Source organism: Leptinotarsa decemlineata, unplaced genomic scaffold, assembly GCF_025532065.1.
Source record: "Leptinotarsa decemlineata unplaced genomic scaffold, Ldec_3_MD MMD2_tig00000251_RagTag_RagTag, whole genome shotgun sequence".
NCBI lineage: Eukaryota > Metazoa > Arthropoda > Insecta > Coleoptera > Chrysomelidae > Leptinotarsa > Leptinotarsa decemlineata.
The window spans coordinates 116798-129587 of NW_027412547.1; the positions used below are offsets into that span (position 1 = coordinate 116798).

Here is a 12790-nt window from a genome sequence, read left to right on the forward strand (position 1 = left end):
TTTATTACTATACTTTTTTCAAAGCGTTTCCATTTTGAAAATCTGGTAGATAGAAGGTTGGAAAAGCTGACATACTAGCTGTCATCATAGAACAATGTCAAGAATTAGGTCTCAAGTAATGAACAAGGTTGGCTGACGTTGATGTCGCACCTTTGCCGATTGCAGGGACCCTCCCATCAGTCCATATCCCCTTTGCCCTTTTCATATATTTCGGAACTGTCAAATTTGTCACGTCATTTTTAGGTTATAAAAAGGTGTAATGTTTATTTTGAAAAATTCATAGGTATTACCGCAATCATGTTCAAGAAACTGAAAGAGAAAATCACCGAGGAAGTGAAAATTTCCCCACAACGATTCGCGGAGTTTACACAGTCGGTTAGCGATAGATTGCAGCCGACTACGAGTTCTGAGGATAGCTTCTTCTCTATAGGAGAAGACGGTAATAGTAAACTTCTCTGAGGTTTATATAACGATTCAAGTTGTGATATTCCAGATGCGAACACTTCAGCTACTAGTACCAGTAATAACGACCACGGCTTTTCAAGCGTTACGTTGGTGTCTCCCTCCCAAGAGACGAGGTATCGAAAGAACTCCACTTCTTCGGTCGCCAGCGATGTGTCTTTCCTGCCACGGTACGAGGCTGGCAGCATGTACCACCTGCAAGTAAAGTACCCACAATTTCCTTAAATGTTGCCAGGTCGAATCGTTAGCGAAAAACAAAATGCATTTCAAAAGAAAGCTGTTGAAAAGATGAATAGAAAAAGCTTTATTTTCAAAATTCTACAGTCACAATAACAAACACAGTTATCAGGGTGACCCAGATTGCGGAAACAATGTCAATACAAGGAAATGATACTATTGAAAAAAAATTCTGATTGCATTCACTTTGAACCAACCTACCAACTATGTTACAAATATACACAATACATACAAATGAAAGAATGATGGTATGAATTGTAAGTCAAAAAGAAAAAATAATACTGTGCGACTGCTTGTATTTGTATTTATTTATTAAGTAGGCAAGCCTAATATACAAAAAAAAAGAAAAATTACAAATTCAAAAATATCTCACGACCTTAACTATTTAAATATAGTAACATTTTAAAGTACCTTTCAAGGAAAACCAAATATACATACATATCTATAGATTATTAGGTTATTAGGTTAGTTCACATTAAAAAATAAAAAAAAAAAAAATTACAAATATCATAATGAGCTGTCACTAGTATACTTCTTTAATGATGACTTAAATTGGTTTATTGAATTAGATTCTTTTACAAATTGTGGTAGTTTATTAAATTCGTTTAAGCCTTTATGAAATATACTATTCATTCCAAATTTAGTGTTAGTTTTATTAATGTAAAAATTGTTATTTCTTCTCGTATTGTAATCATGAACTTCATTATTTCTCAATAAGAATTTTTGAAAGTAATTGGGTAGCAATCCTTTATGCAGCTTAAATATAAAGATCATAGTCATATATAATATACGTTCTTCAACTGAAAACCAGTTTAGACACTGTAACATCGATTTAATTGCTGAGTAACGGCTACATCCCAATATTAATCGCATGCCCCGATTTTGAAGCTTTTGCAATTGCGCTATTTTATTTTTACCAAGTAGAAAAAGTAATGTAGTACAATAATCAAAATGAGGTTGTATTAGGCTTTTAAAAATAGTCAACCTAGCATACATAGACACTTTTTTACATATACGAGAGAGAAAAAAAAGTTTCTTAGATATTTTTTTACAAATAAAATCAGCATGACTATTTAGTTTTAAATTTTTATCAATTATGAAACCCAAATATTTTATTTCAGTCACAATTTCAATGCTAACATTATTAATATTTATAACAGCATTTGCCCAAACAATTTGATCATACTTATAAGATGATGTCAAAATCATACTTTTTGTTTTATTGACATTTAGTTTCAGTTTATTAATAAATAAATATGTTTCAATGCTATTTAAAGACCTATTCATTTCAACAATTGCCTGATCCAAATTTTCATGTATACAATAAACCAATGTATCATCTGCAAAAAGATTTATACAGTGTGATCCAGATATGTGATTAATATCATTTAGGTAAATAATAAAAAGCAATGGACCTAACACACTACCCTGGGGTATGCCACTCTCAATTATAAGTTCATCTGACAATTCTTTTCCAAATTTAGTTTTTTGTCTTCTGTTGAATAAGTAACTTTGAATCCAATCGAAAACAATCCCTGATATCCCATAATATTTTAATTTTTCAAGTAGAATATTTCGATCAATTGTTTCAAATGCCCTTTTAAGGGCATTTGAAACAATTGCTTTTGTCATTAACCTTAGAAAAATAATTGAGTTTCAAACATTTCTCTTCCAAATATAACAAATCATAGTTGTGATTGAAGTCGTGCCCCTCTGTCAAAATACTGTTTGCAAATGTTAAATTGGTCTTTCCATTCAAGAATCTACTTCTATACACTTTTATTCATTTGGAGAAAGTTCTTCTGGTTTGGCCAATATAAAATTTAGAACAAGAAACATAAGTCTACTTACATACTCCCGATCTATCCGATACTGGAGTTTTATCTTCATTATTTTTAATGAATTGACTCGAATGATAAGTTGTTCTGTAGGGTATGTCCAATTCTTTGTTAAAAACAAGAGACATATCATCAGAACGAACACAAAAGAAAGTAGAGTCGCAGAATATTCACTAGTCTTTGAAACTGGATAGACCTGGTTCAGAGCTTGTTGGAAAGAATAGAGTCAATAATATCCACCTTGTACCGTTGTTGACAGCAATTTATTTGATGAAATTCAGTTCTCTAGTTGGTCGTTTAACCAATATGGAAATATTCATTTAACATTATTAAAGTTGTTTTCAAAAAATTTCGATTATTAACATATTTATAAATCAATTGTTTTCCTAGAAGTGATATTGTACCTTTTTTTCAAACTCTACTTGTTTTACCAGAATTATTCCTTTATCTATTAAAGTTTTGTAATTATCTACATTGTAGGATAGTTTGATGTACCAGTCCGACTGACAAAGCTACCATTTAGTGATACAAATAATAAATAAAATTTATTGTGATAATTGTATAGTCGGTATTATGGATAAATAACATTATATCTGAACCCGGATATTATTTTTAGTCTGATCTGGATGTTTCTGCGAGTGAGTTAGAAGATAATGTTTCAACGAATTCTACAATTGGTCATCTGAGTAAGGAGCAGATATACTCCGCTTTTCAAAAGTCCCAAATGCGTTACCACAAGTACAGGGGACGATTTACGGATTTGTCAAGACATTATAAAGACTTGGAGAGAGAAAATGCGAAAATGAAGGTGAGGAGTAAGAAATATTGGCGAATATCTTTGACTGTATCACAATATTTTTATATAAAAGCTAGCCTATTGAGGCATACCTGTCTTACTAATAATGAGATCATTTATCATATCAACACTATACATTTCGACACGTTAATTTGAAAAACTCCAAGTCAAGGTTGTCCCCTACCAACCTTTCTGAGGTTAATTAATTTATTTACCAACAATTTCTCATTATTTTCAGTCAGTTCTGGTGGAAACCCAAGACAAAGCTATACGGAGAGTAAGCGAATTGAAGGAGCAGTGCAGTTTAGAGCAGAAAGCCAAAGCACATCTGGAGAGTTCCTTGAGAGACGAGTTGGATGAGAAAAATTATAAAATCAAAGCCCTCGAAACCAAAATTGAATTATTAGGTCGCGAATCAGGCAACAATTCTCTGATAGATTTTGATCCACAAAAAACTAACAACCAGGAAGACATGGAAAACTTAAACAAGTATCTCAATGATGCTAGAAAGGAAATAGAAGCCCTCAATGCCAAACTTCAAGAAACAAAAGCCAATGCCATAATATTCCAAACCAAGGAAATGGAGTACAAGTCGAGAATATCCAACTTGGAGAAAGAGATAGCGCAGACTTTGGAAAGGGAGAAGGAAAATAATCTAAAGATAGCCGAAACGAAGATGGAGTTACACAACGAGTTGTCCAGCAAAGAAGCGGCAATAGATACTTTGAAGAAGGAAAACGAATCTCTGAAGCAAAGTTTGGACACGTTTGAGACTGAGAGAAAAACCAATGTCAATGTTAAATTGGAGAACCTGCAGAGCCAGAACAAGAAACTGATAGAAAAAGTGGAGAACTTGACACAAAAATCCAACAACCTCGAAAACGAGTTGTTGAGAGTCGAAGCATACAAGTTAGAAATTAAAGACCTCAAGGAAAACGAAGCAGTATTAGAAAAAGAAATAACTCAGCTGCGTTTGTCTGAAGAAAAGTTGACGAAGGAAAGGAAAGAGTTTGAGAACCAAATAATGAGTCTACGAGAAGATGCCAAGAAGGGACTTCTCTCTCTCGAGCCTAAGATTAGGGAAAGAGTTCAAAACGAATACTTGGCGAAAGAGGAACAGTTGAAAGAGGAATTCGCCGTGAAAGTTCAAGAACTCTCTTCCACAAACAGCAGCGTGAAACAAATACAGCTGCAGCTGTTAGAGAAGGATGATTTGCTGAAGAAGACCACAGCGGAATTACACACCGTCAAATCTGAGCTGAGCAATATTATCGAGGACTACAAAAACCTAGAGAAAAACCACCTGGAGCTCATAGAGGAGTGCACGAAGCTTCGCAACACCATTTCATCTCTGGAAAAAGAGAAAACGGCGCTGGACGCTCATGAGGAAAAATCGTCACGCCTTGAAGCCCACATCGGCACCCTCCAAAAAGATCTGGAGGAATCTGAGGAAAAAACCAAGCAGAAAGAAAGGGAAAACATTGTTCTGTGCCAACAAAACTTCGACCTCCAGCAAACTCTGAGTCGGACCAACGAAAAACTGCGAATCCTCGAAGTGAAAGATGAGGCCATCGACTTGGACTCTTCGGAAAGCAAGCTGTTGGAACTGAAATTGCAGCAACTTGAAGAGGAGCAGAGCTCCCTGTTGTCTGAATTCGAAACCGAGCGGAAAATGTTCAATGACCTTCTGGGCGACCATCGGGACCTGAAGAAGAGAGAGCTAGAGATCGAAACACTCAAGGAAGCTCTCGAGGCTAGCCAAGAGGAACTGGAGCGGTTAAAGGCGAACTTGGAATCAGAGCTCGAAAGGAGCGTCAAAATCAACGACGAAAAACTCAACTACGAACGTCAGGTCGAGAAACTGAAAGAGAAAGTTAGAATATTCGAGGAGAAAGACGAGGCTATTAATCTTGACAGAACCGAGTGCGGCATCCTCGAACTGAAGCTGCAGAAAGCTGAGGAGGATAACAGAAGGCTGTCGTTATCGTTCGAGTCTGAGCGTAAATCGTTGGCAAACGATTTGGACGAGATCAGAAAAGACTTGAAGTTCGAGGGAGAGGAGGTCGGTGAAGAGGATTTGAAACACAAGCTGAATGACGTTAGGAGGTTGTCGGAATCGAAGGATAAGGAAAACGTTGAACTGTCAAAAGAAGTATTGCAGCTGCGCCAGCAAAATGCTGTCTTAACCGAGCAGACAAGGTTACTGGAAGAAAAACTGGAAACTGTAGAAATGGAAAGCACAGAAAGCAAACTTCTCGAAGTCAAGGTACGGAAAATTTATTTGAAGCATAACTGTTTACTTTTACATTTGCTCATTTTATATATTGAAAAGCAAGGTAGACTTTTTCATCCTTGCTGTCTATTAGGTAGTTTCAAAAGTTATGTCCGTTTTATAAGTCCACTTTGAACTGTAATATTTCGTTATTACTTATTCAATGTAACCGAAATAAGCGTCATTTGTATCGGTGCCAAAGTAACAGGTATAGACGATATTTCTGTTAAAATTTTTGAAAATCTACCTTATTCAACCTTAGTGGTTTTATCACAACCCATAAATCAGTCTTTTTAATCTGACGAGTTCCCATCGTTTCTGAAGACATCTCTGATAATCCCTTTGTATAAGGGTGGACCCAATGATGACCCTTCCAACTTCCGGCCTATAGCACTTATTCCTACCCTTGCTAAACTCATAGAAAAACTAGTGAAAAGCAGAATTTTATGTTTTTGCAATGATAAAAACATCCTTACTTCTCGTCAATTTGGATTCCAAGCAAATAAGGGTACTAATGATGCTATGTTCTCTCTGTTAGAAACGATATACTCCGAATATAACGCTAAAGAAGCAGTCGCTGCTATTTTCTGTGATCTATCGAAAGCTTTCGACTGTGTCAACCATGAGATCCTTCTTAATAAGTTGCAACAGTATGGCTTCAGAGGCAACACTCTCCACTGGTTTCATTCGTACTTATCAGGTCGCAAACAGGTAGTTAAAACAACCGAGTGTTCCTCTGCTCAAACTATCAAATGTGGTGTACCACAAGGATCGATCCTTGGCCCAATTTTGTTTCTTATCTACATAAATGACTTAGCTTTTATAGATATAACGGCCACAATTACTCTCTTTGCTGATGACACCACTTTATTATGGCACAACAAGGACATTCCTACCCTTCAAGATGCCATCTCAGCTGACATCAACAAAATCAAAGAATAGTGCGACTGCAATAAGTTATCATTTAATATCAATAAAACTAGCATACTTACTTTCCACTGCAACTTACCTGAGATCTGCCTTGGTGACAAAATCTTAAGGGTACATAATAATAAATTTCTAGGGTTGAACATTGATGATAAACTGAAATTTAAAAATCACACAATAAACTTAAGCAAGAAGCTTGCCTCAGGTTGCTATGCACTAAGAGTGATTTCTAGAGAACTAGGCTACTCCCATTCAAGAACAGCTTATTTTGCTCTAATAGATCCCCATATTAAATATGGAATTGCCTTCTGGGGAGTCTGCTCTAGAGATTTATTTCAAATGATTTTTGTGCTCCAAAAAAGGGCTGTCCGATATATGTGCAAAGCAGCTCCCGGGGATCCATGCAAGCCTCTTTTCATAGCTCACGGTATTTTAACAGTAGCTGCCCTGTTTATCTTGGAATCAATTTGCTTGATAAAAAAAAATATTCTTGTGCATCTCCCCCTTCCTCATATAATACTCGTAGCCACAATAGTAACATAGATCTGCCTATTCCTGCGAGCTCCCTTGTTAGGGATTCAATTATATTCAACGGGATCAAACTGTTTAACCACTTACCAGCCCGAATTAAAGAAATTATAGTGCTTAACAAATTCAAAAAAGCAGTTAAAATGCTACTTGTTGATGGGGCCTATTATTCAGTTCAGGAGTATCTTGACGATTCACTTGAATCTTAACTTTTATTTCTATGTCCTGTTAGCTTACGTTTATTGTATTTTGTTTAAATTGTGTATGTTTTTTTTTATGTAGATTTTTGTATCTTACATATTATTTATGACTTTGTCTACAAGATGTTGTTCTTCAGACAATAAAGTATATTTGATTGATTGAACACAAGTCAATTAATTCCGTCAGCATAAAAATTCTGTTTTCGGAATTTGATGAAGTCGACGAAGACCGTTTTTGCCTGGTCTTGGTTGGCGAAAATTCTACCGTTGATAAAGTCAACAAAGTGCCTAAAAAGGTGCTAGTCGATTGGCGAGAGGTCTGGAAAGTATGGTGGGTGAGGCAGAACTTTGACGCTCAACTCGTTCAACACCAGCCACTGAGGATTAATCGCAATATAATGTATACATTTTAGTCCGCTGGTTCAGTAAACGATCAACCAACACACCTTGAACATAGTCTGAGAATCTCTGATTGCAATTTTATATTTAATTTTAAATTGCCACTACTCAACACCCCTCTACTCGCATTTTTCATTTTTCTTCAACATTTCACAGAATATTTTTATAATTGCTGAAACTTCTTGATGTCCATTTTGAGATGGACATGGAAAGTGGCAATTGTGGAAAGTTGGCCATATGAAAGTGGCTCTATCTAAAGAAAAAAAATTGGTTTATGAAACCTTTGTATTTATAATTGATTTTTTTTTTTAATATTCGGTACCATTTTTGATTCTCTGTTTTTTTTAATATCCTTCAATTCTTAAAGGTTCAAAAATTAGAAGAAGAGAGGAATACCATGTTGAAGGAATTCGAAATGGAGAGGAAAATGTTTGAAGAACTTCTGGAAAACCACAAGGAACTGCAACAGAAGGAGGCTCTAATATCACAGCTGGAAGAAAATATCTTAAATAGTCGTCTGAAATTGGAGGAACTAGAGATGAATCTATCAGAAGAGAAGAAAGAAAACGTGCATCTGGCAGAAGATAAACTCGTTTTAGAAAAACGGATAGCTAAGCTCGAAGAGCGAGTAAGAATCTTCGAAGAAAGAGAAGAGGCGTTGGAGCTGGATCGAAGCGAGTGTGGCATTCTTGAACTGAAGTTGCAGAAGCTCGAAAACGAGAATCAAAATCTTCTGGAAACGTTCGAACTAGAAAGGTTGGCTTTCAGGAAAACCGGCGAGGAAAGTATCAGGAATTCCCATAGAGTCTCCGAGCTCCAAGAGGAAAACTCGAAATTGAAGGAACTCGTCGAAACTGGCAAAAAGAATATGGAGCGACTTTGCGCTGAAATATCGCACCACAACCAGCAGAGCGAGGAAACTGGTTCAAAAATAGCCAGCCTTCTAGAAAGAATAAACACTATGGAGGAAGAAACTAGAGCTTTACATCTCACTCTACGTGCGTCTGAGGAAAAATCTAAAGCCGACCTCGACCAAATCAACGGCCTCACTAGCGACAACATTAGACTGAAGCGAGATGTGGAAGAAAAAGACAAGCAGATATCGGAACTTTCCAAGAACATAGAAAACCTGAGTCAAGTGATAGAAAAGCAAACAGAGGAGTTCAACAGGTTGCTCCTGCGAACCCAGCAGCTAGATACGGCCCTGGAGCAAATGAGGACAGATAATTCAGAGGCCATCCAAAAGGAAAAGGAACAGCAGAGCAACCTCGAGTTGAAGACGGAACAGCTTCAGAAGGAACTAGAAGAGAAGACAGCCGAGTTGGAAGACTTGAACGAAAAACTGATAGAGCTGGAAAAGCTGTACTCAGAGGAGAAGAAAAACTACCAAGAGAAAACAGCAGAAGCAGAAGGACTCCGGGAAAGGGTGGTAGAGTTGATGGCGAGTTGCGAGAATGTCGCACAAGATAAACAGGAAAAGGAGTCATTAGAAAAGAGACTAAAAGGCGTGGAAAGTGATCTGAAGGACAAAACAACCCAGCTGAAAGTGAAGGAGCAGGAAAACTACATCCTGCAAGAGGAGCGAGATAGTCTCTTAGCCGAAATCGACAGTCTGAGGATGAACCTGACCGATCTCGGCAAGGAAAACGGTAGTTTGAAGTCACAGCTCGGTTCGATGAGTAGTTCAAACGTAAAGCTCGGTCAGTTGGAACTGGAAAACGATGTGCTGAAAGCCGGGGCTGCGAAGAGTTGTGAAGAGATATCGCAGTTGAACGTGCGGTTGCAGCAAATATTGTCCGACAACCAGAATGTTGTGGAGGAGAATCAGAACTTGATGCACGAGAATGAAGAGCTGAAGATCAAGCTAGAGTACCTGGAGAGCGAGAAGGGGGAATTTGATGCGGCGAGGGCCAAGTTTGAGGAGGAAATAAAAAGCCTGAGCGGTGGTTTGGTGGAAACTAAGCAGCAGGTCGAGATGCTGCAGCAGCAGCAGCAGAATGTTCAGTTGGGCAAGGAGAAGCCCGCGAATACCAACGGTCCGGACGTGGCGAAAATCCAGAGGGACTATTTCGAAATTAAGAGCACCTGCGATGAGTTGTACGTGGAGAACGGCAACTTGAAGGCGGAATATAGCAAGCTCGAAGAAAAGTGCAGCAGTTTCGGAAAAATCAAGCAGAAACTTGAGGTAACTTTTGAGATTTTTTACTCTGCAGCGTTTGAATTCCTTTTACTTTCCCCAGGCACAGATAGCGGAACTGGAAAGCCAGTACGGCGAACTCCAGCACGAGAAGCAGCTACTCCAAGACGAGGTGCAGGAGCTGAAAACGTCCCCCCTCAACTGCCAGAGCGACTCATCGCGACTGGACCGCTTGGAGATCGTCAAGAAGGAACGCGCGGTTCACGACGAAGTCCCCGCCCACGAGATTGAAATTCTCAGAGACAAACTCACCAAGTACAAATCGCTAGACCTGACCAACAAGAGCTCGATCGAGTTCTACGAGAACGAGTTGCGGAAAATGAAGAATCAGAATGAAAAGCTGAACAGGAAACTGGACGAGACTCTGGTAACTTTGCATCATTGCGCGGACCTTTCGTCGAGTACCGAGGTCGAGTACTTGAGGAACGTGCTGTACAATTACATGTTGGGCAAGGAGAGTTTGGTCCTCGCCAGAGTAATTGCTGCGGTTTGTAAGTTTGACGCGCAGCAGACTGAGACGGTTCTGCAGAAGGAGCAACAAAAACAGACGTTGGTGAGTGATTTTTTTGGATTTGTTAAATACCAAGTCACATAATGAATATAATAGTAATAAATTGAAAGGGGTGTTTTTGTTAAAGATTTGCACATTTTTTTGTATAAAGATGAAGAAATACTCTATTCATTCCAAAAAATAAAAATCCAAACTATGCATGAAGCAAATTGAAATGAAATCTCGAAATATTCATCTCTAACTACTTTCTTAGCTGGTATCACGCTGGATATTTCACAATATATTTTTTTCACATTTATATTTCATTCAATTTTTTTTCAGTTGGGGCACCTCGGACTCATTTAACAGTTGGAAGAGTCGATAGGACTTTGAATTAATTTATTGGAAGAGAGACGAGTATACTGCCTAAATACTTGACCCTTCTTGCGTCACATGCTGTAAAAAAGTGCTTCTCACCAGAAAACTTCTTCACATTTATAAAGCGTGTTTGTGGTTTGAAAAGGCACACTTTTGTTTGAAGAAATGTACATTCCAGACTGTATTACTTATTTAAATTCAGGGGAAAACCGTCGGATAAACTCGAAGATTGTTCTAGGAAAATTCCAACTGTTCGTAAGGACTCGTTTTCTCTAGTTTGATGTGTGCAGATGTTTAGATGATAGTGAGGCTTCTCATATTGGAAATATTTGAAGTTTCTTTACATTGAAGAATTTCCTCGAAAGGGCGGGTCTTGAAATTTCAACTTATAGTTCAATTCTGTAATTTTAAGTGATTTGTGGGGTAACTAAATTAATTACTACTTATTTATATACTTTTACCATTTTACTAGCTAATTATTGACCTAATTGTGTAAATAATTGTTATATATAGTCTAATTTTTATGTATATTGTTAAAATAAATTTTTTAACCCAAATCTGTTTAGTACTGTGTGTTCTCAGCTGATTGACTTTATTCTTCCTAGCTACTCAATTCTTGGTTAGAAAATTATTAGTGATGGGCTAATTCGAACTTCATCGAATTATAAGGTCATTGCTTTATTATTCAGGCACATTCCACCATGACTTCAACTAATTTGACATTATTAGCATCGCAACATAAACATATAGGGGGTCAGCACTAATTTATCTAAAAAAAAATAATGGCAAGAAACTTTATTTGAAAATTCAAACATTAAACTCAAAGAACAATGAATCCACAAAGTCCAAATAATTTGTCAATATATAGAAATGAAATAAAACATTCTTCTCAGTTTTCTCCATTGACATACCGAACAACTGTTCAGTAGTCTAGAGACAAACAATATTGTTTGTTGTTTGTCTCTAGACTACATTCAGAAAAGTTGTTTATCTCTAGACTCTGCTCAGAAAGGTAGTTTGTCTGTAGGCAATATGCTCAGAATGTGTCACCAGACGATCTGCTCACAGAAGTTGTTTGTCTACAAATAATCTGCCCATGAATGTTCTTCGTCCCTAGACGATCTGCTTCTCTATTGACACTGACCATAAAACCAATTATTGTGCTATGCTCAAGATAGCTGTTTGTCTCTAGACAATCTGCCCAAAATCAAGAGAATCTGCCAAGAGGTTTGTTAGTCTCTAGACAATGTGCCCAAATAAGTTGTTTATATTCAACAAATCATTTTTGAGGAGGAAATCAAGTATATGTGAACTATTACCTTACAAATCTGGAAAAATTATAGAATGGACGAGTTATTGATAACCCTCACATTTTTTTCTGTAAAAATACTTTGAATATAAGTAGTGAACTAGAAATTATGAATTACAATTTTTTTCAGATTGTGGAAAATGAGAATTTCCAGTCCATAAAAAAAGTCGTTTATATCTAGACACTGCTCAGAAAGATTGTCTCTAGAGATCTGTTTATCGACACTCTCCTAAAAAATATTTTACTGTTCTCCAACAAATTCATCTATAATCAAATGCCTAAAGATTTTTTTGTATGAGATTATGCTTTTGATTTTTTTCGTGAAATGATTCATCCGAGTATATGAGAAGTGTACGAACAGAAACCTGGAAAATCCGAAAAACAATATAACTGATGTCAGTTGGTCTACTCTCCAATAGGTGGCACGGCATTGAAAAACTAATTTGAAATGAATTCATAACTACAAAATAATTCATTTATTGTATAACATTTGTAAAATGTTTGTTTAATTATCACCTTCCATCATAAAAAAATACTTAGTATTTCTACAAAAAAGAAAATCCATCAAAAAATTCAATATACTCAATCTTAATTAACATCGAACTTGTACAGCTTCCTAAAGCCATGGGTGCCAAGCGGGGTCCATTCTACAGAGATTGTCAGGGTTATTTGCTGCCAATACCAACGTTGCCACCTGAAGAAAACAAAATTTTCTGAAAATTCTATAGTGACAAATCCGGAGAATTTGTTGGCTGGT

General features: G+C 36.9%; 2 protein-coding genes across 2 annotated transcripts in view; one reads left to right on the forward strand and one right to left on the reverse strand.

Annotated features, from left to right (window-relative positions):
* The first annotated feature begins 35 nt into the window (after positions 1-35).
* Positions 36-11281, forward strand: Golgin245 (golgin subfamily A member Golgin-245). Its single transcript, XM_023159024.2, has 7 exons — positions 36-439; positions 494-663; positions 3154-3345; positions 3572-5599; positions 8027-9844; positions 9900-10409; positions 10689-11281. Exons 1-7 carry the CDS (start codon positions 298-300, stop codon positions 10710-10712), a joined length of 4884 nt encoding a protein of 1627 aa, XP_023014792.2. The 5' UTR covers positions 36-297; the 3' UTR covers positions 10713-11281.
* A 1213-nt stretch (positions 11282-12494) lies between these two features.
* Positions 12495-12790, reverse strand: part of Nipped-A (Transcription-associated protein Nipped-A) — a 62670-nt gene continuing 62374 nt past the window's right edge. The window contains exon 50 of the mRNA XM_074173416.1: positions 12495-12727. Within this exon, the coding sequence (XP_074029517.1) occupies positions 12650-12727 (78 nt within the window). The 3' untranslated portion in view covers positions 12495-12649. The remainder of the gene's footprint in view (positions 12728-12790) is intronic.

Bases quoted from the DNA above. Each gene is read 5' to 3' on its own strand.
- Golgin245 (XM_023159024.2), top strand. From the start codon at position 298: ATGTTCAAGAAACTGAAAGAGAAAATCACCGAGGAAGTGAAAATTTCC. The intron at 440-493 runs GTAATAGTAAAC...GTGATATTCCAG, and splicing joins CTTCTCTATAGGAGAAGACG to ATGCGAACACTTCAGCTACT. The intron at 10,410-10,688 runs GTGAGTGATTTT...ATTTTTTTTCAG, and splicing joins AGCAACAAAAACAGACGTTG to TTGGGGCACCTCGGACTCAT.